This window comes from Aspergillus pseudodeflectus (genome assembly GCF_044049435.1).
Source record: "Aspergillus pseudodeflectus strain CBS 756.74 chromosome Unknown BJX68scaffold_21, whole genome shotgun sequence".
NCBI lineage: Eukaryota > Fungi > Ascomycota > Eurotiomycetes > Eurotiales > Aspergillaceae > Aspergillus > Aspergillus pseudodeflectus.
In genome coordinates, this window is record NW_027263797.1 from 1 (window position 1) to 20,695 (window position 20,695).

The 20,695-nt window shown below is 58.1% G+C and overlaps 6 protein-coding genes across 6 annotated transcripts; 1 reads left to right on the forward strand and 5 right to left on the reverse strand.

Annotated features, from left to right (window-relative positions):
• Window position 1: 1 nt before the first annotated feature.
• On the reverse strand, window positions 2-1,719 carry BJX68DRAFT_255222 (cytochrome P450; the record flags this gene model as incomplete). The annotated part of the gene is made up of 5 exons (XM_071043009.1): window positions 2-100; window positions 161-614; window positions 669-889; window positions 958-1,320; window positions 1,414-1,719. The coding sequence occupies 5 exons, from the start codon at window positions 1,717-1,719 to the stop codon at window positions 2-4; spliced, it is 1,443 nt and encodes a 480-aa protein (XP_070899036.1).
• A 1,136-nt stretch (window positions 1,720-2,855) lies between these two features.
• BJX68DRAFT_237081 (uncharacterized protein) lies at window positions 2,856-4,470 on the reverse strand. The gene is made up of 5 exons (XM_071040125.1): window positions 4,423-4,470; window positions 3,429-4,339; window positions 3,306-3,374; window positions 3,156-3,252; window positions 2,856-3,090 (listed from the first exon to the last, which is right to left on the reverse strand). The coding sequence occupies exons 2-5, from the start codon at window positions 4,089-4,091 to the stop codon at window positions 2,981-2,983; spliced, it is 939 nt and encodes a 312-aa protein (XP_070899037.1). The 5' UTR covers window positions 4,092-4,339; window positions 4,423-4,470; the 3' UTR covers window positions 2,856-2,980.
• Window positions 4,471-4,997: 527 nt separating this feature from the next.
• On the reverse strand, window positions 4,998-6,776 carry BJX68DRAFT_275796 (FAD-dependent oxidoreductase; the record flags this gene model as incomplete). Its single annotated transcript, XM_071047925.1, has 4 exons — window positions 4,998-5,642; window positions 5,710-5,912; window positions 5,996-6,484; window positions 6,650-6,776. 4 exons carry the CDS (start codon window positions 6,774-6,776, stop codon window positions 4,998-5,000), a joined length of 1,464 nt encoding a protein of 487 aa, XP_070899038.1.
• Window positions 6,777-8,220: 1,444 nt separating this feature from the next.
• BJX68DRAFT_275799 (UbiA prenyltransferase family-domain-containing protein) lies at window positions 8,221-9,490 on the reverse strand. The gene has a single exon (XM_071047926.1). It carries the CDS (start codon window positions 9,200-9,202, stop codon window positions 8,237-8,239), a length of 966 nt encoding a protein of 321 aa, XP_070899039.1. The 5' UTR covers window positions 9,203-9,490; the 3' UTR covers window positions 8,221-8,236.
• A 441-nt stretch (window positions 9,491-9,931) lies between these two features.
• Window positions 9,932-11,979, reverse strand: BJX68DRAFT_275801 (GMC family oxidoreductase; the record flags this gene model as incomplete). Its single annotated transcript, XM_071047927.1, has 3 exons — window positions 9,932-11,443; window positions 11,501-11,583; window positions 11,644-11,979. The coding sequence occupies 3 exons, from the start codon at window positions 11,977-11,979 to the stop codon at window positions 10,033-10,035; spliced, it is 1,830 nt and encodes a 609-aa protein (XP_070899040.1). The 3' UTR covers window positions 9,932-10,032.
• A 1,451-nt stretch (window positions 11,980-13,430) lies between these two features.
• Window positions 13,431-20,084, forward strand: BJX68DRAFT_275803 (uncharacterized protein; the record flags this gene model as incomplete). Its single annotated transcript, XM_071047928.1, has 10 exons — window positions 13,431-15,114; window positions 15,145-15,218; window positions 15,261-15,399; window positions 15,433-15,528; window positions 15,559-15,578; window positions 15,618-15,691; window positions 15,728-15,885; window positions 15,919-16,247; window positions 16,281-16,493; window positions 16,530-20,084. The coding sequence occupies 10 exons, from the start codon at window positions 13,431-13,433 to the stop codon at window positions 20,082-20,084; spliced, it is 6,342 nt and encodes a 2,113-aa protein (XP_070899041.1).
• Between the last annotated feature and the right edge of the window lie 611 nt (window positions 20,085-20,695).

Genomic DNA, 20,695 nt, shown 5'->3' on the forward strand with positions numbered 1-20,695 from the left:
ATCAACGTACATCATACTGCAGCACCAGCGCGGGCACAATCTTCTTCAGCTCGAGCATGGCAATGTGCCGCCCCAGACAGACGCGCCGTCCAGCACCAAACTATGCACGCGTCAGAACCCCATCCATCCTGTACATCTGACCGGAAAGAAAAAAACTCACAGTAAGAAGCGCCGCCTCCCTCCTCGCCTTCAACTCTTTCGCAACCATCCACCGCTCGGGATTCCAGCTCTCGACATCCTCACCAAACGTCGGTTTGTGCCGATTCACCAGATACGGACTCATCCCGATAATCGTCCCCTCGGGGAAGTACCTCTCGCCGACCGTCATCCCACCCGCGGGCACGACCCGCTCAAAGGGGAGACAGAAGGGCGGGTGCAGGCGGAGGCCCTCGAGGATGCATGCGTCCAGGTAGGGGAGGTCGCAGATGTCCTTGTAGGACGGGTAGGGTTTTGTGAGGCCGGTTTCGGCCGCTGCGTCGGCGGTTAAGAGTTCGGTGCGCAGGCGCTGGAGGGTGTGTGGGTGGCGGAGGAGGTTGTAGAAGATGGTTCGCATTACCACGGCGGTGCTGTCGGAGCCGGCGATGACGTTGGAGAAGGTCCAGGCTGTTACGGTCCTATACGCATATCAGTACGTTCTCGTAGCTTGTGAAGGGGGTAAGAGGACATACCACGGTGGCAGGGCGTTGTTGGATTGAATGTCCAGGAACATATCGAGCATGTCGCGCTCCCGGAGCCCATCGTCGACAGTCTTGCTATCCCCCTTCTTCGCCTGCCGCTCTGCGACGAATTTCCCCACGATCCCCAAGATCGAGAACCCGGTTGGGCCGCGGAACATGCTCACAAAGGCATTCTTGTTCCAGACCTGGTCGAGCCACGGGATTTGCGTGAACTGCCACAACCATTAGCTTCGCACATCCCAGACATCGAAAGAGGACAAAAGAGAGAACACAAGCATACCGGCGCAGCACCCCTCATAAACCCCCAAATCGTGCCCAGCATACCGCCGACATCAACGCCCATCTCCAGAAACCCATAGCGCTTCGAAAAAGTCAACGTCCCCATGACATCAAACGCAAAATACTGCAGCCAGTGCGCGAGGTCAAAGGGCGCCTGGGAGTCGACGAAGCGCGCGTCCAGCTGCGCGCTCATCGCCTCGATCGTCGCGTTGATGAAGGTCTCGAGCGGGAGCACCTTGGACATGGAGTACAGCGACGCAATGGGCGAGCGCAGCCACCGGTGCACTTCCTCGTCGCGCGACGAGAAGACGGCGGGCAGCGCGCCTTTTTTCGTGTAGGGGGCTAGTGTGCTGTAGAAGGCGCTCTGCATACAGACAGCATCATCCATTCCCTCATTAGCATGACGACACTCATATCGTATACAAAGCTGGGAGAGAGGGAAAAGGAGTGTACATACCTTTGGAATGCCCATCCTCGCCGGATAAACGACATTAATCCAAGCCGGATCCGCGAGCGAAACCATGTTCGGTCCGAGGACCGCAACGTCGCCGTATTGCTTGTGGATGTCCAGATGGATCTCGTGGGCTTTGCCCGTGCGCACCCAGAGGACGCGCTGGAGGTTTGTGAAGCGCGTCCACCAGGGCCCGGGGATGTGCTGGAGGCGCCAGTAGACGCGGGTGATGTGGATTAGCAGGAAGAGGGCGGCGAGGGCGCCGAGGGGGAGGAGGAGGGGTGTGTTGGAGATTGAGGCTGTTAGAGCCATGGTTGCGGTGGGTGTCCTGTCTGTGGCCAGACTGTGTGGTGATGGGGAGGGAGGGAGGGGGAGAAGGGCTGGATGGGTGAAGAAGACGGGGATTGCCACGAATTCAATCAGTATCAAATCGACTTGATTTAGCACAGGATCGGTTGGCCATTCTTTCACAGACACTGTGAAAGAATGGCATTTGTATTTATCTATTTATCCGCTAAATATTTCCCAGCCTACACACGAACAGACACGACAGAAACATTCAATGATAGTCCGCGCCCCGTGGAGTCACAGTCCAGCCTCGAAGCAAGACAGACAAGCCCTGACAAGCGGCACGACGTGGGCGACTGTAACCAGCACCGGGACTCCGAAAGCACCAAAAGGCGGGAACACGGAAACACACCGTCTCGGGCTCATAGAGATATCCCGGGCCCGGTGATGGGTCCTCTATCGGCTTCTCGAGTGGGGACAAGTTTATTGAACTGGACCCTGGGGCTGAAGAGTCGGTGCCTAAGCGGCGTTAATATACTCCGGGAGATCAGCCGGAGCTGGAGCTGGAGCTGGAGCTGTCTAGCGCTTTCCTGGTCCCGAGCCCGGAGGGTGAGATGGACTGAGACTACCGTAAGCGTCTGGATCAAGGCCCAGCCAAGTCAGCAGCTGCCACTGCCGCTCTTTGAAGGATCCCGGAAGACTGGATTGACCCATGGCCACCCTTGACAAAACCCCACTCTGCCAATCCCAGCACGGCCGCAAGGCTAGCTATCTCCGAGCGGGGCGCCGGAGTCAATATATTATCTCCGCTAAAATCATCCATCTCGAAGCGGGGCGGCGATCTCGTTCGTCAGGGCGCAGCGCCGCCGCCGCCGTAGGAGCCCAAGGCGAAGGAAGGGCCACGGCAAATCTAGTTAGCGTCGGCTTTGAAGCCGCAGTGCTGCTGGCGTGGATTGCCTCGGTTTGGTTTACGGTGGGTTCGGGCGTAGGGACACCTAGGTGGGCAGCAAACAAAGGAAGATGGAGGTTATTCTGGTCCTGCTCACTGCCCAGTCGAGTGCAGCTCTACTCTCCGGTCAGACTTCCCTTTGCGCTGAGAGAAAGAACCCTGTGTCTTGGCTTCGTGAAATTGAATTTGACAAAACCAGACTAATATAGATATCGAAATTGGTATAGGTATAGGCATTAGAAAATGAGGAACAAGCAGAAGCACGCCAAATTAGAAGTATACTACGGTATCAAAACTATGCAGAATAACCCATCAATCCATCAGTCGATATGTCAATCACAGAAACGCCTTGACTTGCTCCTCGTTCCACTCCCAGTACTTCTTCGCCTGCCCGCCCTCGTCGACAAAGTCCTTGCGGGGGCACGAGATTTTTCCGGCGGGCGTGACTGTCAACTGTCAGATTTGGTTTCAAACTTTAGGGGAAAGGAATGTAGGGATGGATTCAGCGTACCCCACTTGCTCAGGCCTGTCTCGGTGGTCAGGTCGGAGTGCAGACCGGCGTAGAGCTGCGTGTATGCGCCTGTGATGGGTTTGCCGGCGATGAATTTCTAGCACGGTTAGTACAGCCAGTCAGGGACCAGTACAAGGGAGGGTAACATACAACGGCGGTGGCCATCAACCGGCCCATGTCGCGCTGCAGCCCGGTCACCGCGATACCAGGGTCGAGGGACTAGACAGTTAGTTCGGGACTTGTTGTAGATTCAAAGAGAGATGGCAGGCGTACAATGCTAACGATTCCATCCCCCTTTGCGCGCCTCTGCAGCTCAGCAGCCTGCATGATGGTGCCAGCCTTGGACCGACCGTATTTCACGCGCGCGCTCTCATCACGGCGATAGTCCATGTTCTCAAAATCAATTGGGGGCCTGGGCGCCCACGACGCCGCATCCGACGCAACCCAGACGACCCGGACGGAATTCGGGGGCGCCGACGCAGCAGTCTGCGCGAGGACCGGATACAGCAACTTGGTAAACAGGAACGGCCCGACGTTGTTTGTCCCCAGTTGCATCTCGTACCCTTGTGCGGTGCGCGCGCCCTCGGGCGGGAACATCACGCCGGCGTTGTTCCAGAGGACATTGAGCTGCGACTCCTTGGAGAGGAACTCGTCGGCGGACTTTTTGATTGTGGAGAGGTCGCCTAGGTCGAGCTGCAGAGGCACGAGGGTGCCCCTGGAGTTGGGGTGTTTGGCGCGAATGTCGGCGATGGCCTCGTCGATTTTCTTGGAATTGCGGGCGGCCAGGTAGACTTTGGCATTGTGCTGGTACAGGATGGTCGAGAGGAGGAGGCCGTAGCCGGACGAGGCGCCGGTGACGATAAAGACCTTGCCGGATTGATCGGCGAGGTTGGCCTCTGTGAGGGGGGGTTTCGGGGTCAGAAAGGCGGGGGGCATGATGGGTTTCAGGTGTTTTGTTGTTAAGGTTGCTTTGACAGGACCGAGTCAAGGGGGAGCTGCTTTGTCAAATATACTCCTCACATGACGGCAACAGGCAGTTCTCTGAGTCTACGCTGGCCCAGTCGCAGTCGGCATTGGAATGTAAAGACCGTGATCTCCACCGCTAGAGGGCGAGGATCAATAGTCTGCCTTGCTGCTCCACAGCAACCGGAAGATTACTCCGACTCCGGGCATGAGCATGAGGTCTGGAGATATGCAGTCAGCATCAGTGTCCAGCTGGACATATTTATCGGCCGGACCCCGGCTGATGAGAAGATGGCAAACAAACAGCAGATTGTGCAGCTCGACCTGGGATGCCGGAACTGGAGGAAGAGCTGGGAATCGAAAGATGATGGATGGAGGGAAAGGAGATCCATTGCGGCCTTGACGTGTCCGAAAACCGATCGGACCCAATTTTGGGCAGATCCAGTGGGGCCGCTAGTGGTGCCAAGATCAGGGCCTTAATTTCCTGTTTCTCTTGGTCTTTTCTCTAATTCTTTTGGCGTTTTCATCGCTAATTTGGAGGAATTGCGATGATGAAGCTGCTGAGCTGGATGAGCCGGTGGTCTGGATGAGTTTGGGCACCACTCGAGATGTCCTGACTCAGAGATAAACCACATTTTATATACAAAGTTGTAGCTACTCAGTGTGGGAGTACTGGTTATTATAGATTAAACTAGAATACATATTAGGTAATTTTCCAACAACAGCCGAGATTATTGTATGTATACTTTGCACATGTTAACCATGCACTGACCTGATATGCACCTACCAAACGCCCAGTTGAAGAGCAAGAGCTGCATCATTCCGTACAATGCATCCAAAGTACCATAGCTAATGCATCCGTGAATACCATTGTCACAACTAGACACTCCCCAGCGTCTTAGCACAGGCACCACCCCCCAGCAACCGCCTACACTCCTTCCTCGCCCCCTCCACCATATCCTGTACATCAAACTCCCACACATCGCAATACCTCCTCCAAATCTCCTGGAAGCACCGCTTCGGATCCCGCCCAACCTCCTCATCCTGCCACATACACATCTCCCCAACTTCCCGCGAGTACCGCACAACCATCTGCGACCGCTCCAAGCGCAGCGCACTAAACGCCCGAAACGCTGCCGTGATCGCGGCAGACTTCTCGCCGGGCGTCCCCGTATCAGGTCTATTGAGCGCAGTCTCCAGCGTTGCCGCGAGCACCGCCGCATCCTCGACGCCCATTGCTGCCCCCGACGCGAGGAACGGTGTACTCGCATGCGCGGCGTCGCCTGCTATGCAGACGCGGCCCTTTGTGTAGGTCTTGGCCGGGTGCGCGGACATGTCGAAGATGGCCCATTTGGTGGGTGTGTCTGGGAGGAGGCCGACGACGCCGCGGACGTCGGGCTTCCACGCGCTGACGGCGGCTTGCGCGGTGCTGCGGTGGCAGGTGGCGAGGAGGCGGTTAGTGTCGGGCCAGGGGGTGGATGTTTTGCAGAAGAGGATCATGTTGCTGAGCGTATTGTTTGCGATCTATTCTATATCATTAGTCTGGCCGATTCTTCGTAGTTGTCAGTTCGTTGGTGAATGAGGTGCGCACCGGATATGTCACTGTGTATGCCCCCGGCCCGACGTGCAAACAGTGGCTGTACCCCTTGTCCTCGCCCATGGCGGCCACAACGGCCTCGAGGGGGATCACGGCGCGGTAGGCGACCATGTGTGTGAATCCCGGCAGGGCAGCGGGGTCATCTTCCCCGACCATGATCTGGCGAGTCCGCGACTTGATTCCGTCGCAGCCGATGACTATACAGCCCCATTAGCATTGCGCGCCCCAGTTGCATGGAACCTGTCTTTGGCTGGGTGATTGAGGAAAAGGACAAACATACCAGCATCAACATCAACCACCTCCCCACCCGCAAACCTCAACCTCACCTTCTCCCCCTCCTCACTCTCAACCTCCTCATACCCCTCAAGCCCCATCCCAAACCTCAGAACCCCCTCGGGAATCTCCTTTCCAAGCGCCTCCAGAAACGCCGCCCGCAAACACCCGTGGTAATCCGGCCTGTCCGCAGGAATCTGCCACAGCGGCTCTTCCACGCCCCCTTCTCCCTCCCCTTCTTCTCCGCCCCCAGTCACGGGCGTGTATCCATCAAAATACCGGATAAACGGATACTCATTCGGCGCCGCTACTTTGCGCAGTGCCTCGCGGACGTGCGGGGAGATGAACTCCATTGCCTCGCGCGCGACGGCATTAAAGGAGAATCCCGCGCTCGTCTCGGTGAGTTTGGCAGCGCGCTCGTAGACTGTGACGTGCAGGCCGCGGTGGAGGAGGCCCAGGGCGGTTATCAGGCCGATGATTCCGCCGCCGATTATGGCTATGCTTGTTGTTGTGGAGAGGGGGGTTGTGTTGAGGGTATCGTGTTCTTGGTTTGTTTTCTGGGTGAGGTCGACGGTTGGTTGGGGGTTGGCGGTGGATTGAGATTCGACTAGGGGAGTGGTGGTGGTTTTCTCTGGCGAGGGAGCTTGCTCAGATGGTGGACTTGGTGCTGTTGGCTCTGTCGCGGGGGATAATGACGGCGACGGTGATAGCGATGGCGATGGCGATGGCGATGGCGATGCCAGTCCTATAGAGACAGGCCCGCCCTTTTCGCCCAGCAAGCTCTCCATTTTGAGTACCTGAGCCATCCTCGTCATGTACCTAGTCTTGCCCGTATCCGTCTTCTCGGTATCTCTATCCCGTCTGGAAGACCAGGAGAACCTCTTGCTGTTCTTAACGGGCAGACTTTGTTTCCTGCTGGTATCGTGCAGAGAAGACCAAGACGAACCCATCTCGCTCTTCAACAAAACAAAGCTCGGTAATGACTTTGGCTTCCGACGCCCGTCATATTATCACATCAAAGCAGCCCACCCCATTCGACGCCATGGCGCTCCACGCTACGCTATATCACGGCCCATCCCAGCCGGAAAAAGTAAGGACTGTGCGCGACAGCAATAGTCCGGAGTATCTCTCTTCGACTGGCGATCAGCATCCATTCCCGGCCGAGCTTATCTATGCGAGTGACCAATGCAATTGAGTACGAGATACCAGAGACCGGAAATCAGGTCTCGGAGTGGACATCAGTCAAGCACCGGAGTATTTCTCCGTGCAGGGGAGGAAGAGGGTTAATCGGCCAATCAGGACCCACTGCGTCGTCATTTGCGACGATCGTCCCTGTCGCCGAAGCTTATGTTTTCTGAAATTTCTTGACGAACTCGATGGAGGAACCGGACTTTAGATCATTAGGCCGAGTCGTTACGCGGGAGTGGCAGTGGCGTGGCAGCAATAGGGGTAGGTGAGTCGGGCTCTGTGCGTAGTTTGTTTTGTTATCCCTTATTTTCGATCTCCTGTTTTTCTGTATGGATCTGCTCGGATTTAGGCGTCTTCCCTCGGCTCTCCGACCGGCGGAGTTTTCTATCTCTCCAGCCACAGTCGGGATGACGAGCTGAGGGCTGCGATCTGGCCGTTGTCTGTCTGGCGATTATTGGCTCAGCCCATTGAACTGGAGGGTCCCGGAGTATTGCGTCCCTTCCGGTTGATGTTCGACCTATCTAGAAATAGCGAGAATTCGGTTTAATCCTTGTCTCTCTGCAAACGAGCAACGAAGTGCAAACAGCCTAGAGCATTTGTGCAGTGAGCTCTTAGGATAGACTTTTCAATCCCTGTATTGTCGACGTTCGAAATCCTCCTTGATCGACATTGTCTTGGTGCTCTTGGCTACTTCTTGGGTTGGTCTTTTTTTGGATAGTGAGTATCCATCTACCGGATAAAAGTCTCGTTGGTTTAGTATCATTTATGAAGAATATATTCAGGGAGATATCTCGTAAACACGACATCTTGATATTCTAGTAGCTGAGCGCATATATATCGCCAGACAGATTCTAGGACCGAGGTCAATGATAAAGTAAAATAACATGCCCTAACCAACTGTAGTAAAATCGATTAACGAACCCCTTTTCGACCTCTAGTGCTTCATTTCATTTCCACATCGTCCATTCCATACCATCTAGTCCAACCGCTTCCAGAGATAATCTCCGCCCACCTGCCCCTCACCCAAGGTATATACTCAAAAACACCCTACCCACTAAATCTAAAGCGCCGCCGCGGCCATGGCCGCACCCCCATACTGATACTCAGCCCAAAGCCCGCCGGCAAGCGCCGCCATGACCAGCGCATTGCCGCCGAAAAAGTAAACCTCGCACTGCTTGCCGTCCTTCAAATCGACCTTGCCCACAATCGCCAGCAACGTCGCCGCCGACACCGCCGCCGCGGTGAAATACCACGCGCCGAAATTCGCGAGGACCCCGGACCCCAGGACCAGTGCCCCGTACGCCACCGCCATCGCCGAGAGCACGGGCTTCGAGTACCCGTACATGCGCACCGCGAGCGAGTTGATCCCGGACTTGATGTCGTCTTCGACGTCGGCGTGCATGTAGATTGTCTCGACGGTCACGTTGGCGATGTACACGGCGGCGTTGAGGAGGAGGTTGCTGTGCAGGATGGAGTTGTGGGGCGGGAGGGAGAGGATGTCGAAGCCGAGGGTGCGCGAGGCATTGAGGCCCGTGGAGACGTAGAGCAGGGCCAGGAACAGCAGCGCGTAGTTGGTCCAGCGCTTCAGGAACGGATACACGATCGAGCCTGCGATTGCGATGGGGACGTGGGTGGCCGGTTGGTCGGGGAAGAATGTTGTTGTCAGCGTGAGTGCTGACGCTGCGAGCGTCGCGGCGAAGAGGACCCCCTGGGTCACTGAGACGGCGCCCCGAACGAGCGGACGATGCTGGCAGCGCTCGACCTTGCGGTCGAGATCGACGTCGGCAATGTCATCGACGACGCAGCCGTAGGCGCTGTAGTTGAAGCAGAGGAGGAGCCATTTCAGGGAGGCGTCGAGGACGGTGTCGGCGGGGAGGTGGGAGATTGTGGCGACGTGGAGGAGGGGGACGAGGACGGGGAGGTAGGAGATGAGCACGCCGGCTGGGAGGTAGCCGACGCGGGTGAGCTCGACGTAGGGGGCTATTGAGGGCGGGAGGGAGGTGAGGATCCAGGATTTGGAGTACATTTTGGTTTGTTCTTTTCTTATTCTTGTTGATAAGAGGGGGAGCTTTACCAACTTGGACGAAAGGTGTTGATGTGAAGCCTTTTATGTTTTGAGAGACATGGAGATAATCGGTATCTCGGACGAAACTACCTATTCTGTCTGTCGTCTCAGGCAAGGAAGATCAAGTGGAATCCGAGGATCATGCACAGCAAGACAGCCCATCCATGACATCTCACCCGAGTCGAGTGCCATCAAGATACACCGTGGCCCGTGAGGGCGGAGTATCTACCGGCCCCGAGAAACAGAAAGATTGCATAGCGTGGGGCGTGGGTCTGGGCCTAAAGAAGCCGAAAAAAAAGCAACAAGAGCCCGAGGGCGGAAAGACCGCAGCTCAAGCTTTGCTGAAGACCCCCGATCAGATTTTGCCTGGTGCGGCTGAGCTGTCGATCTGTTTCTGGATTGAGTATGACGCGGTGCGGTGAAGATTGGCATGACATGACAATGACAATGACATGGTCTAGCATGGCTGCCGTGGACTGGATGGGTGACCTGGGTGAGGAATTCGGCTATGCTCATGTAAGGAGTGTCTTCACCGTATGTGGATGAAGAGGTGTAGGAATGAATCAATGGCTGGGCAAATGCATGCAGGCCAAGTATACCATCACGGAGTAAACACGGACGAGATCTTATCTCCATCCCAGCCATCTCCATCAAAATGACATGTACGATGTATGAGGAAGAAGAAACAAAGCATTATTATATTAAAACAGCCGCTCTATAAGCTCAGACGAAGTTACAGTATCAACAAAAAAGCCACACAACCAACCCACCCAGCACCAAGAAAATCCTATTTAATTCCCACTCTTGATATCCGCCGCAATCTTCTCCGCAATCATGTAGCAGCTGCTCTGCGGATGCCCAGCAGGCAATGTCGGGAAAATACTCGCGTCCACGACACGGAGGTTCTGCACACCAAAGACTTTACCCGTGGCATCAACAACAGCCATCGGATCCGACTCCTTGCCCATGGCACAGGTGCCCGCGGCATGGAAGACGGGGACAACAGTCTCGCGGATGAACTCGAGGATCTCCGCGTCGGTCTGCACATCCGGACCAGGACGGTATTCCTCGCCGATCGCGATGCCCGTGGCTTCCCACGCCGCGCGCAGCCGCTTGACGGCTGCAACAGCGACCTCTTGATCACCGGGGTGCGTGAGATACCCCAGCTGAATAACAGGCGCATCGTCAGCGCTGTCAGAGCGGATCGTGATGTTCCCGCGGGATAACGGCGCAACGAGCCCCGCCGCCAGCGACGCCCACTCGTGCCCCTTGCCCGCGAATTGGTCTAGGGCGCTGTGCCAGCCGTCCAGAATCCCGTCGAGAGACAGGTACTCGAGGATCGGCCAATCGCTCGGAAAAGTAGCGCTGAGCGCCTCCTGCGTTTCGTGCGAGAGTCCCTCGAGCGGACCCTGCTGCCAGCCAATGACGCCGAACCCAGGAGCAGTCAGGGGACCCGATTGTTTCGTGTAGTCGACACCGGCCTGCAGCGCGAATTGGGGGTCCGAGATGATGCGGCTCGAGGTGATGACGTTGACCTCATTGACGACGCCGAACATGCAGTGGTCCCAGAGGTTCTGGCCGACGCCGGGCAGGCCCGAGATGACTTCGATGCCCTGCGCTTCGAGCTGGTCTTCGGGTCCGATTCCGGAGACCATGAGGAGCTGCGGGGACTGGAAGGTGCCGGCGGAGAGGATGACTTCCTTGCGGGCTGTGAGGGTAAAGGGGACGCCGGCATTGCTGCGCACCTGCACGCCCGTTGCAGTCGTGTCGTCGAAATTGATCTTCAGCGCCATGGTATGCGGGTACACGACAAGATCTGTGGTCCGATACGCCTCGCGCAGGAAACTCGTCTCGGAGGAACTGCGCGTCTGATCCTTTGGATCGATCGTGATCGGTGCCCAGCTGGACCCGTCGAGCGTCCCCATATTAAAGTCCGTATCGCGGGCGAGACCAATAGCCTCCAGGCCAATCTCAACGTATGTCGAAAAGGGGGATCCATAGTTTGGCCAGGAGACCTGCAACGGAGCACCGTCGGGCGAGTAGCCCTCGGGGTCGTAGGCGACGGTCGTGTTGGGGAAGCGGTCGGTCATGTCGGCGGGGGTGAGGGTGACGCTCTGCTTGAAGTAGGGGAGGACCGAGTCCCAGGACCATGAGTCCGAGCCGGTGAGGTCGGCCCATTGCTCGTAGGTTCCCTTTGTTCCACTACGAACAGGTTAGGCGTTTCTAGAATAGTTTTCAGGTGGTGAAAGGGGCGCATACCGCTGGTAGACCATGTAATGCCTCGCCGAGGAGCCTCCCAGCGTCCGGCCGCGTGCGTAGCGCAGCGTACGATCATGTCCTTCCTACATGCAGCGATCAGCACCGTCACAGCCAAGATGACCGCAGAATCAAGTTTCACATACAGTCAACGGCTCCGCCACAAAATTCCAATCAATCGGCGACTTGTCACTTGGCTCCGTCCCCGTGTTGGCAATCCCCGCAAGACCAGGGATGATACTCGGCGGACCACCCTCGACCTCGTAGTATCCTCCAGCCTCGATGACAGCGACACTGACGTCGGGATCCTCGGCGAGGCGCGCGGCGATTGTCAGACCAGAGGTTCCGCCGCCGATGATCACGTAGTCGTATGTTGCGTCGACGCCCGGCACGCCGTGGTTCTTAGGGACGTCGACGAGGGCAGCCGCGGAGGCTGCAAGGGACGCGATGGTCAGCGTTGAGAGGAGCGCCATGCGGGCCATGGTGCGTGTTCCTGGTTCTGTTCCTGCGTCAGAGTGCAGTTCGGAGCTTACAGATTGGTGGATAAAGGTTTCGAACAAGTTCAGAAGGCTCGGCGACGGGCTACAATAGTTATATATCCTACTAGTTCGCGATCGGGCCACACTACTCTGGCTATGGAGGCTCCAAATCCGGTGCCTGCCCAGTGGGCTGGACTCTGGCTGGCTGAGCGGATCATCAGGGGAAAGCGTCTGGAGGAACGAGGCTTCTTTTCGACAGGGATCGTCGAGCCGAGCTGAGAGGAGATTGAGTTGGAAGCAAAGTACGATACGCGAAGAGTAGGGCCACGGCACTTGGGACTGAAATGCGGCCCCCATGGCCCCCATTTGGCGGCTGTCCAGCAGTGCCTCCCCAGCGCAGGCCACGTCGCTCGCTTCGCTGGGACAGAATTAGCACGGAACTACGGCATCACCATTCAATCCCTCTTCGGGCCGGGCGCACTTTTCGCAGAGGGCAGAGTACACGAGGCGCCGAGCTCAGACGGGGTATATTTACTCCGGGGGTGGACCGGTCAGACAGCGGGAGGACCGAGTGAAGAGGAAAGAGCAGGATTGAAGATGCGGTGTCGGCGGTGGATAAGCTTAGCAGGGCTAGTGCACTTGGCTGCAGACTAGGCAGTGGATGCAGAATCGACGTATCGCTTTGTATGCGATTATTCGAATTCTGCAGGCGATCGGCTCGATTATCGATTGCAATGGGTCCACTTTGCCCGACGGGGTTCGGAATATCTCTATTGAACTCACAGTTGAGCTGAGGGCTGAGATCGAGACGCAGACCTCGTATTCGAGCTCCACAGGGCATGGGTGAATTGATTCTGGTTCTGCTGTGCTGTGTTGGCCAAGAGAGCAAAGCTTCGGAGAGGTCATTTGCCACTTCCTGACAATTGCTTTGTACGTCTTTTGTCGTTAGATAGTTATACATTGCTAATCTGCTTAGCCTATCAATATGCACGTCTGTACTAATTCCTTCTCACGTACTGATAGCCAACACTGCGTATGTCCATCTCCCGACAATCTCGGCTCGCCCGTCGCCAGTTCCACCAGATAGCATCGCCATGATATAGATAGTCCGAACTCTCGAAACCAAGTCCGGCCGTCCAATCGGCAGTCGCAGCCTGGGCGCTGGAGACTGGAGGAAGGGCCCGCACCGAGCAGAGTTCGCCTGCGCTGCCAGTGCTGGACGTGGCCATGTATAAAGGGAATCCGCATCGTGGACGCGGTTTATTAGTTACGTACATAGATTGTTGCAGTGCTTTGTTGTACGGCTCACACACACATTCTGTGGCCTGGCCATCCATTCTCTCTTTTACACCGGGCACTATTTCCGCTCCTAAGCCGGCCTTCTGTTCTTATCCCCGGCTTTGGACATACGGATACAGATACAGATACACACCGCACATCCATACACACACACCATGCAGAGACCAGACTCAGATACCCAGGGCCCGTCTGGGACGCTGCTTGTGTTTGGGCCGCAGAGTCTCACCTTTGACAAGCGGGCTCTAGCACGGCTCCGCGACGATATCAATGCGAGCAGTCATCGGGCCTGGATCCAGGATACCCTTGCTGGACTGGCGACATTCTGGAACGAACTGTGCAATGCTCTCCCAGAGGTTGCTGGGCTCCTCCCGGCTGCCGAGAAACACCTTCACAGCCTCTCGAGGGTCCTCGAGCACGGCCTCGAGGAATCAACCTCGACACCGTCCCTCCCGAATATCATCCTCACGCCCCTCGTCGTCCTCACCCAGTTGGTAGAATACGAGCGCTACCTCGCCCCACACCCACAACCCAATGATACCCCAAGCGCAATCGGCTTCTGCACCGGGCTGCTGGCTGCATACGCCGTCGCAAGCTCACATACCCCATCCGACCTCCCCCGCTACAGCGCCGTCGCCATCCGCCTGGCAACCCTAATCGGCGCCCTCGTCGACGCCGAAGAATCCCGCCAGGCAAATGCCGGAAACACCCGGTCAATCTCTCACACCGTCGGCTGGAGCACAGAAGAACAAGAAGCGACGTTGCACGAGATTTTAAGCCGTCGGCAGCCCGATGTCTACATGTCGGTCCGGTATGACCGGGCCCGGTGCACGCTGACGAGTTCCGGGAGTGCTGCAGCCGAGGTTACACGCGAGCTGCGCGAGGCAGGGATGTCGGTTACAGAGGTGCGGCTGCAGGGGAGGTTCCATGATCCTGGTGACGCGAGACAGGGGGATGTAGAGGGGCTGGTTGGACTTTGTGCGCGGGTCCCCGAGTTGCAGTTTGCCAACTCACCAACAATCCACCTCCCTGGGCTCACAGAGGGCGAGAGTATGCACGAGCGCGCGATCCGCGGGATGCTGGTGCAGTTCTGCGATTGGTACGGCACACTCTCGAGTCTGCCCTCACAACCGAAAAGCGTCGTCTGCTTCGGTTCCGAAAAATGCATCCCCCCAACCCTGACCGCCACCCTGAACCCGCTCTACATGCACAGCACGAAACGCCCTGAACCCCAAGGCTTCCCCGGCGTCGACCCCGCAAACCTCATCGCGGTCGTCGGCATGGCCGTGAAAACCGCCGGCGCCGACGACGTCGACGAGTTTGCGCAGATGCTCCGCACAGGACGGGCGCAGCACCAGCCCATCAAGACGGAAGACATCGACTTTGACACGCCCTGGCGCGACAACAGCCGACAGTGGTACTGCAATTTTGTCCGGGATCGGTACGAGTTTGACCATGCGTTCTTCAAAATGAGTCCGCGCGAAGCGGCCGCGATGGATCCGCAGCATAGACTGTTTCTTATGGCCGCGTACCAGGCTGTTGAGCAATCCGGGTACTGGACCTCGAGTAAACCGGAACTCGATTTCGCGACGTACGTCGGGATATCTACAGCGGACTACGAGCAGCACGTCGCATGCCACGACCCCAACGCATACACGGCCACAGGCAACCTCCGCGCGTTCCTCGCCGGCCGAATCGCGCACCAGTTCGGGTGGACGGGCCCCGCCATGACGGTCGACACGGCGTGTTCCTCCTCCGCGGTGGCCGTCCACCTCGCCTGCCGCAGTCTGCTCTCCGGTGAATGCAGCGCGGCCCTTGCCGGCGGCGTCGCGACAATGACCAGTCCGTTCTGGTTCCAGAACCTCGGCGCAGCGAGCTTCATTAGTCCCACGGGGCAGTGTAAGCCGTTTGACGAGGCGGGGGATGGATACTGTCGGGCTGAGGGGGTGGGCTGTGTGGTGTTGAAGAGGATGAGCGATGCGCTGGAGAATGGCGATCAGATTCTCGGGTGCATTGCGGCGACGGCTGTGCAGCAGAATCAGAACTGCACGCCGATGGTGGTGCCGAATCGGCCGTCGCTGTCGGATCTGTTCAGGCAGGTTGTCAGGAAGTCGGGGTTGTCTCCGGGTGATATCTCGCTTGTTGAGGCGCACGGGACAGGGACTGCGGTTGGGGATCCGGCGGAGTATGAGAGTATTCGCTCAGCACTCGATGTTTCCTCGCGGACGACGCCCCTTACGCTGGGCTCTGTCAAGGGTCACATCGGACACACAGAGGCCGCGGCAGGAATCGTCTCGCTAGTCAAGGTGCTCACGATGATGAACGAGGGCTTCATCCCGCCGCAGGCGAGCCACAACCGTCTGAGTCCCCGGATCCAGCCTGCGTCTGACAAGATGCAGATATCCTCGTCGCTGCACGCGTGGGATGCACCGCGCAAGGCTGCTCTGGTGAACAGCTACGGCGCCTCCGGGTCAAACACGTCAACCGTCCTCATCCAAGCGCCAAAGGCAGCCCCGGTACCAGGTGCCATTGCAGCACCGGTTGAGGATGGCTCTGCCGTCCCCTTCTGGCTCTCTGGCCGCGACGAGCGCGATATCACTGCCTACGCTGCGCGTCTGCTCGACTATATCCGCACCCACCCCGCAGTGCGCCTGTCCGACCTCTCCTTCAACCTGAGCAGACAATGCAACCGCACCCTCGACAAGCAAGCCGTCTTTAGCGCGCGATCACTCGCCGAACTCCAATCGATCCTCGCGTCCGAGCAGCCCATCACCGTGACCACCGTCCCCGCGCAACGCCCCGTGATCCTCTGCTTCGGCGGCCAAGTGTCCACCTTTATCGGCCTCAACCGCGCAGTCTACGAAACAGTCGACCTCCTCCGCCGGCACCTGGACGAGTGCGATCGCGTCATGACAGAAATGGGTCTCGAGAGCATATACCCAGACATCTTCGCCTCGACGCCGATAACTGACACCGTCAAGCTCCAGTGCATGCTCTTTGCAATGCAGTACAGCTGCGCGCGCGCGTGGATAGAGAGCGGGCTGCAGGGGAAGATCGTCGCCGTGGTCGGACACAGTTTCGGCGAGCTCACTTCGCTGTGCGTCTCGGGGATCCTTTCCATCACGGATACAGTCAAGCTCGTGTCGGGCCGCGCACGGCTTATCCGCGATAACTGGGGAGCCGACAAGGGCGCCATGATGGCCGTCGAGGGCGATGAGAACGTCATCCAGGAGCTCCTCGCGTCTGCGGCTGCGCAGGCTCCGGCTGACCCGCATCCGGCGAGTATCGCGTGCTACAATGGGCCGCGGAGCTTCACGCTCGCCGGGTCCACGGCTGCGATTGCGGGTGTGAAGGAGGTCATCGCGGCGCAGTACCCGACGATGCGACACAAGGTCCTTAACGTGACCAATTCCTTCCACTGCAGTCTCGCGGATGGGATCGTCGAGCCGCTGAGCGCGCTCGGCGAGGAGTTGGTCTTCAACCCGCCAACCATCCACATTGAGCATGCGCGCCCTGTGCCCTCGACGGGGGCACCCCTCCCCTCGACCTTTGTCGCCGACCACCTCCGCAAACCGGTCTACTTCAACCACGCCGTGCAGCGCCTCGCGCAGTCATACCCGGATAGCGTCTGGCTCGAGGCTGGATCCAACTCGACGATTACGGCGATGGTTGGACGCGCGATCCGGACGCCGGGGAGCACCGCGCACCACTTCCAGGCGCTGAATATCACGCACGGTGGGAGGGGCGTCGATGGGCTGACCGAGGCGACGACGGCGCTGTGGAAGGAGGGATTGCGTGTCGGATACTGGAAGCATCATGCTGTGCAGATGGGCCAGTATACGCATCTTATCCTCCCGGCGCGCCAGTTTGCGCGGACGCGGCATGTTCAGGAGATTCGTGCGCCGAAGAATGCCCCATCTGCCGGCTCGGCTTCGTCAGCACCAGCAGAAGAAGGGCTGTGGACATTCGTCGGCTACGAAGACGGGCAGAAGCGACTGCGGCCGCGATTCAAGATCAACTCCTCGTCACCGAAGTACCTCGCGCAAGTCGAGGGCCACGTCATGGCGCGGACGGCCGCAATCTGCCCCGCGGGATTGGAAGTCGACATGGCGATTGAAGCGCTGTATAGTCTGCACCCGGAGTGGACGGAGAAGAAGATGCAGCCGATGCTGGTTGACATGGTCAATTCGGCTCCCGTGTGCCTCGATCCGTCACGGACCTTCTGGTTGCAGCTTGAGGCTGCGGATGAGACGAAGCGGATCTGGGAGTGGAATATCTCGAGCACGCGGGCTGGTACCTCGAGTACCCTCCTACACGTCAAAGGAGGCCTGCACATCCGCTCCCCCGAAGACGCAAGCTACCGCGCCGAATTCGCACGACTGGAACGCACAGTGCCCTACCGGCAGTGCACCTCCCTCCTCGACCTCGCATCCTCGACACCCACAAGTAGCAAAGAAGAGGAGATCCACCTCCTCCAGGGAAGAAACGTCTACCAGGGGTTCAGCGACGTGATCCAGTACACAGACCTGTACCGCAGCCTCTGGCGCCTCGTCGGAAAAGGCAACGAGAGCGCCGGCTGCGTCCTCCGCAAACGCTCCCACGAGACCTGGCTCGATGTCCCGCTGAGCGAATGCTTCATGCAGACCGGCGGCATCTGGGTGAGTTGCATGACGGATCGCAGTCCCGACGATGTGTTTATTGCCACGGGGTGTGAGCTGTGGATGCGCTCGCCGAAGCTTGCGGCTGCCAGGGAGAATAAGGAGGAGGGCCCCGAGGTCTGGCATGTCCTTGCGCGGCATCAAAAGGTCTCGGACAAGGTGTATCTGACTGATGTGTTTGTCTTTGACTCGGTTACTGGGCAGTTGACCGAGGTGATTATGGGGACCAAATTCAGTCGCATTCCCAAGACGGTTATGCGCAAGATTCTCACCGAGTATGCCCCCGGCGCCTCTCACGGTGCGTCTGAGCCCGAGGGCATCAGAAAGAGGGTGGACAGCGCCCCGCGAGAAATCCCCGTCGCCTCCACCCCCAGCAAGCCCGCGCAGGTCGACATCTCCGAGCAGGTGAGGCAGCTCCTCTCCAGCGTCTCCGGCATCGAGCCCGTCAAGATCAACCACGACGCCGACCTGGCAGATCTCGGCGTCGACTCGCTCATGGCCATGGAGCTCGCCCGCGAAATCGAAGGCGTCTTCAAGTTCTCCCCCGACCACACCGAGCTCCTCGAAGCGACCACCGTGCAGCAGCTGACAACCTACATCTCCACCTCGATGCCCGGATCCCCTGCGTCCCCAGCATCCCTCGATACCTCCTCGTCGAGCAGTATCGCCGGCGAGTCGACGACGGGCGAGTCGACAGACTCGGCGCCCTCTACCACAACCGATGTATGCACCACCGATGACTTCCACGAGCCCTTTATCATGCCTGCGCGCGACGATGCTGACGTCCTTTCTCTCCCAGAGGGCGAACACGAGTTTCTGAAGCCCCTCCCGCAGAAACAGCCCCCGAGCCTCCCGCGCCAACCCGTGAACAAGGATGCGGGGCGCGAGGCGATCGCCGAGGAGTATGTTGCGAGATATTCCGCGGGCTTTGCGCCTCCAACACCAGCAGTAGCGCAACATGGCGCCTCACCGAGCAACGACGACGGCGCGGTGGTCATCATCACCGGCGCAACAGGGAGCCTCGGCGCACACCTCGTCGCCAGCTTCGCGCGCAACCCCACTGTCCGCACAGTCGTCTGCTTGAACCGCCGAAGCAACACCCCAGGGACAATCCGGCAGCGCGACGCCCTGTCCTCACGAATGATCACGCTGAGCGAATCCGAAACCGCCAAGCTGCGCATGATGGACGGCGCAACCAGCGAGCCCAATCTCGGCCTCTCCTCCGAGGAATATGCCTTCCTCGCGCAGAATGCCACGCACATCGTCCACAACGCCTGGCCCATGTCCCTGCAACGCCCCATCCACACCTTCGCCTCGCAGTTCCAGGCCATGCGCAACCTGCTCGATCTCGCGCGCAAAATGGCCTCCTCCCCATCGAGAACAACCTCGACACGGAGAATCGGCTTCCAGCTCGTCTCCTCCATCTCCGTCGTCGGCTCCGCAGACACCACGCGCGTCCCCGAGACCCGCGTCCCGCTCCGCTACACTCTGCCTCTGGGCTACCCAGAGGCAAAATGGGTGTGCGAGCGCATGCTCGACGAGACACTGCACCGATACCCAGACCACTTCCGGCCGATGGTCGTGCGGCCGGGCCAGATCACGGGCTCCCACGAGGGCGGCATCTGGCCGCATACGGAGCACATGCCGATGCTGATCAAGACGGCGCAGGCGCTGGGCGCGTGGCCGGATCTCGATGGGCCGCTGCACTGGATTCCGGTTGATACGGTTGCGGATACGATGGTTGACCTGCTCCTTCCGAGCGAGGAGCACTTTGATGGCGAGGGCGGCGGCCGAGGAGAGCCAGATGCGTACCCCGTCTACCACATCGATAACCCGCTCGGCCAGCCCTGGAAAGAAATGAACCTCACCATCACGAGAATCCTGGGTATTCCGTCCGACCGGATCATCCCCTATAGCGACTTCCTGCACCTGCTCCAGACGTCGAAACTCGATCGGGATCGCGAGATCCCGGCCGCGAAGATCATGGAGTTCTTCACGCGCGCGTTCTTGCACATGGCGTGTGGTGGGCTGGTCCTTGATACGAGTCGCTCGGAGGAGCACTCGGTTTCGTTGGCGGGGCAGGGAGTTGTCGGTGAGGAGTTGGTCAGGTTGTATGTCGAGCGGTGGAGGGAGATGGGGGTCTTGAAGGGTTGACTCCGGGAGGGCGGATGCCCCGTTGATTTTGAGTCTGGTTCTGGTTTCGGGATAGAGGTGGAGCAAGATGGTGCTCAGAGCAGCGAATGCGAGGCTGCCGAAATGAAGAGCAGAATTGATATCGATGCAGATGTGCATAGCGACTTCGACAGCTATGCTGGCGAGAAACCTCGACACCCCCCGAAACGGAAACAGATGGATATGCCGGCCAGGAGGACTTCGCGGCTGTGGCTCGATATCCTCGCTGCGCTTACGCTGGGGGTGTTTGATATTCTTTTGCGGTTGGTAATGTGGATATTGAAACGATAGATTCCTGTCTTTTATCATGTCTTGTTCTGTTTATATGGGCAATGTTTGGGCGGTGTTAGACTGTATTTATTTATTTACTTGCATGTATCTTTATTCGGCTTGGATCTATCAGTATGGTACTAAGTATTTAATATCTTTATGGACAAAATCAAACCTCCATCGGTTTGGTGTGAGGTATGAATGTATAGTTTGCCCGCATGTATGTATCTTATTTGGCTCTTCGACGACTAATTACCCTCAATACCCTCAATACCCTCAATACCCTCAATACCCTCAATACCCTCAATACCCTCAATACCCTC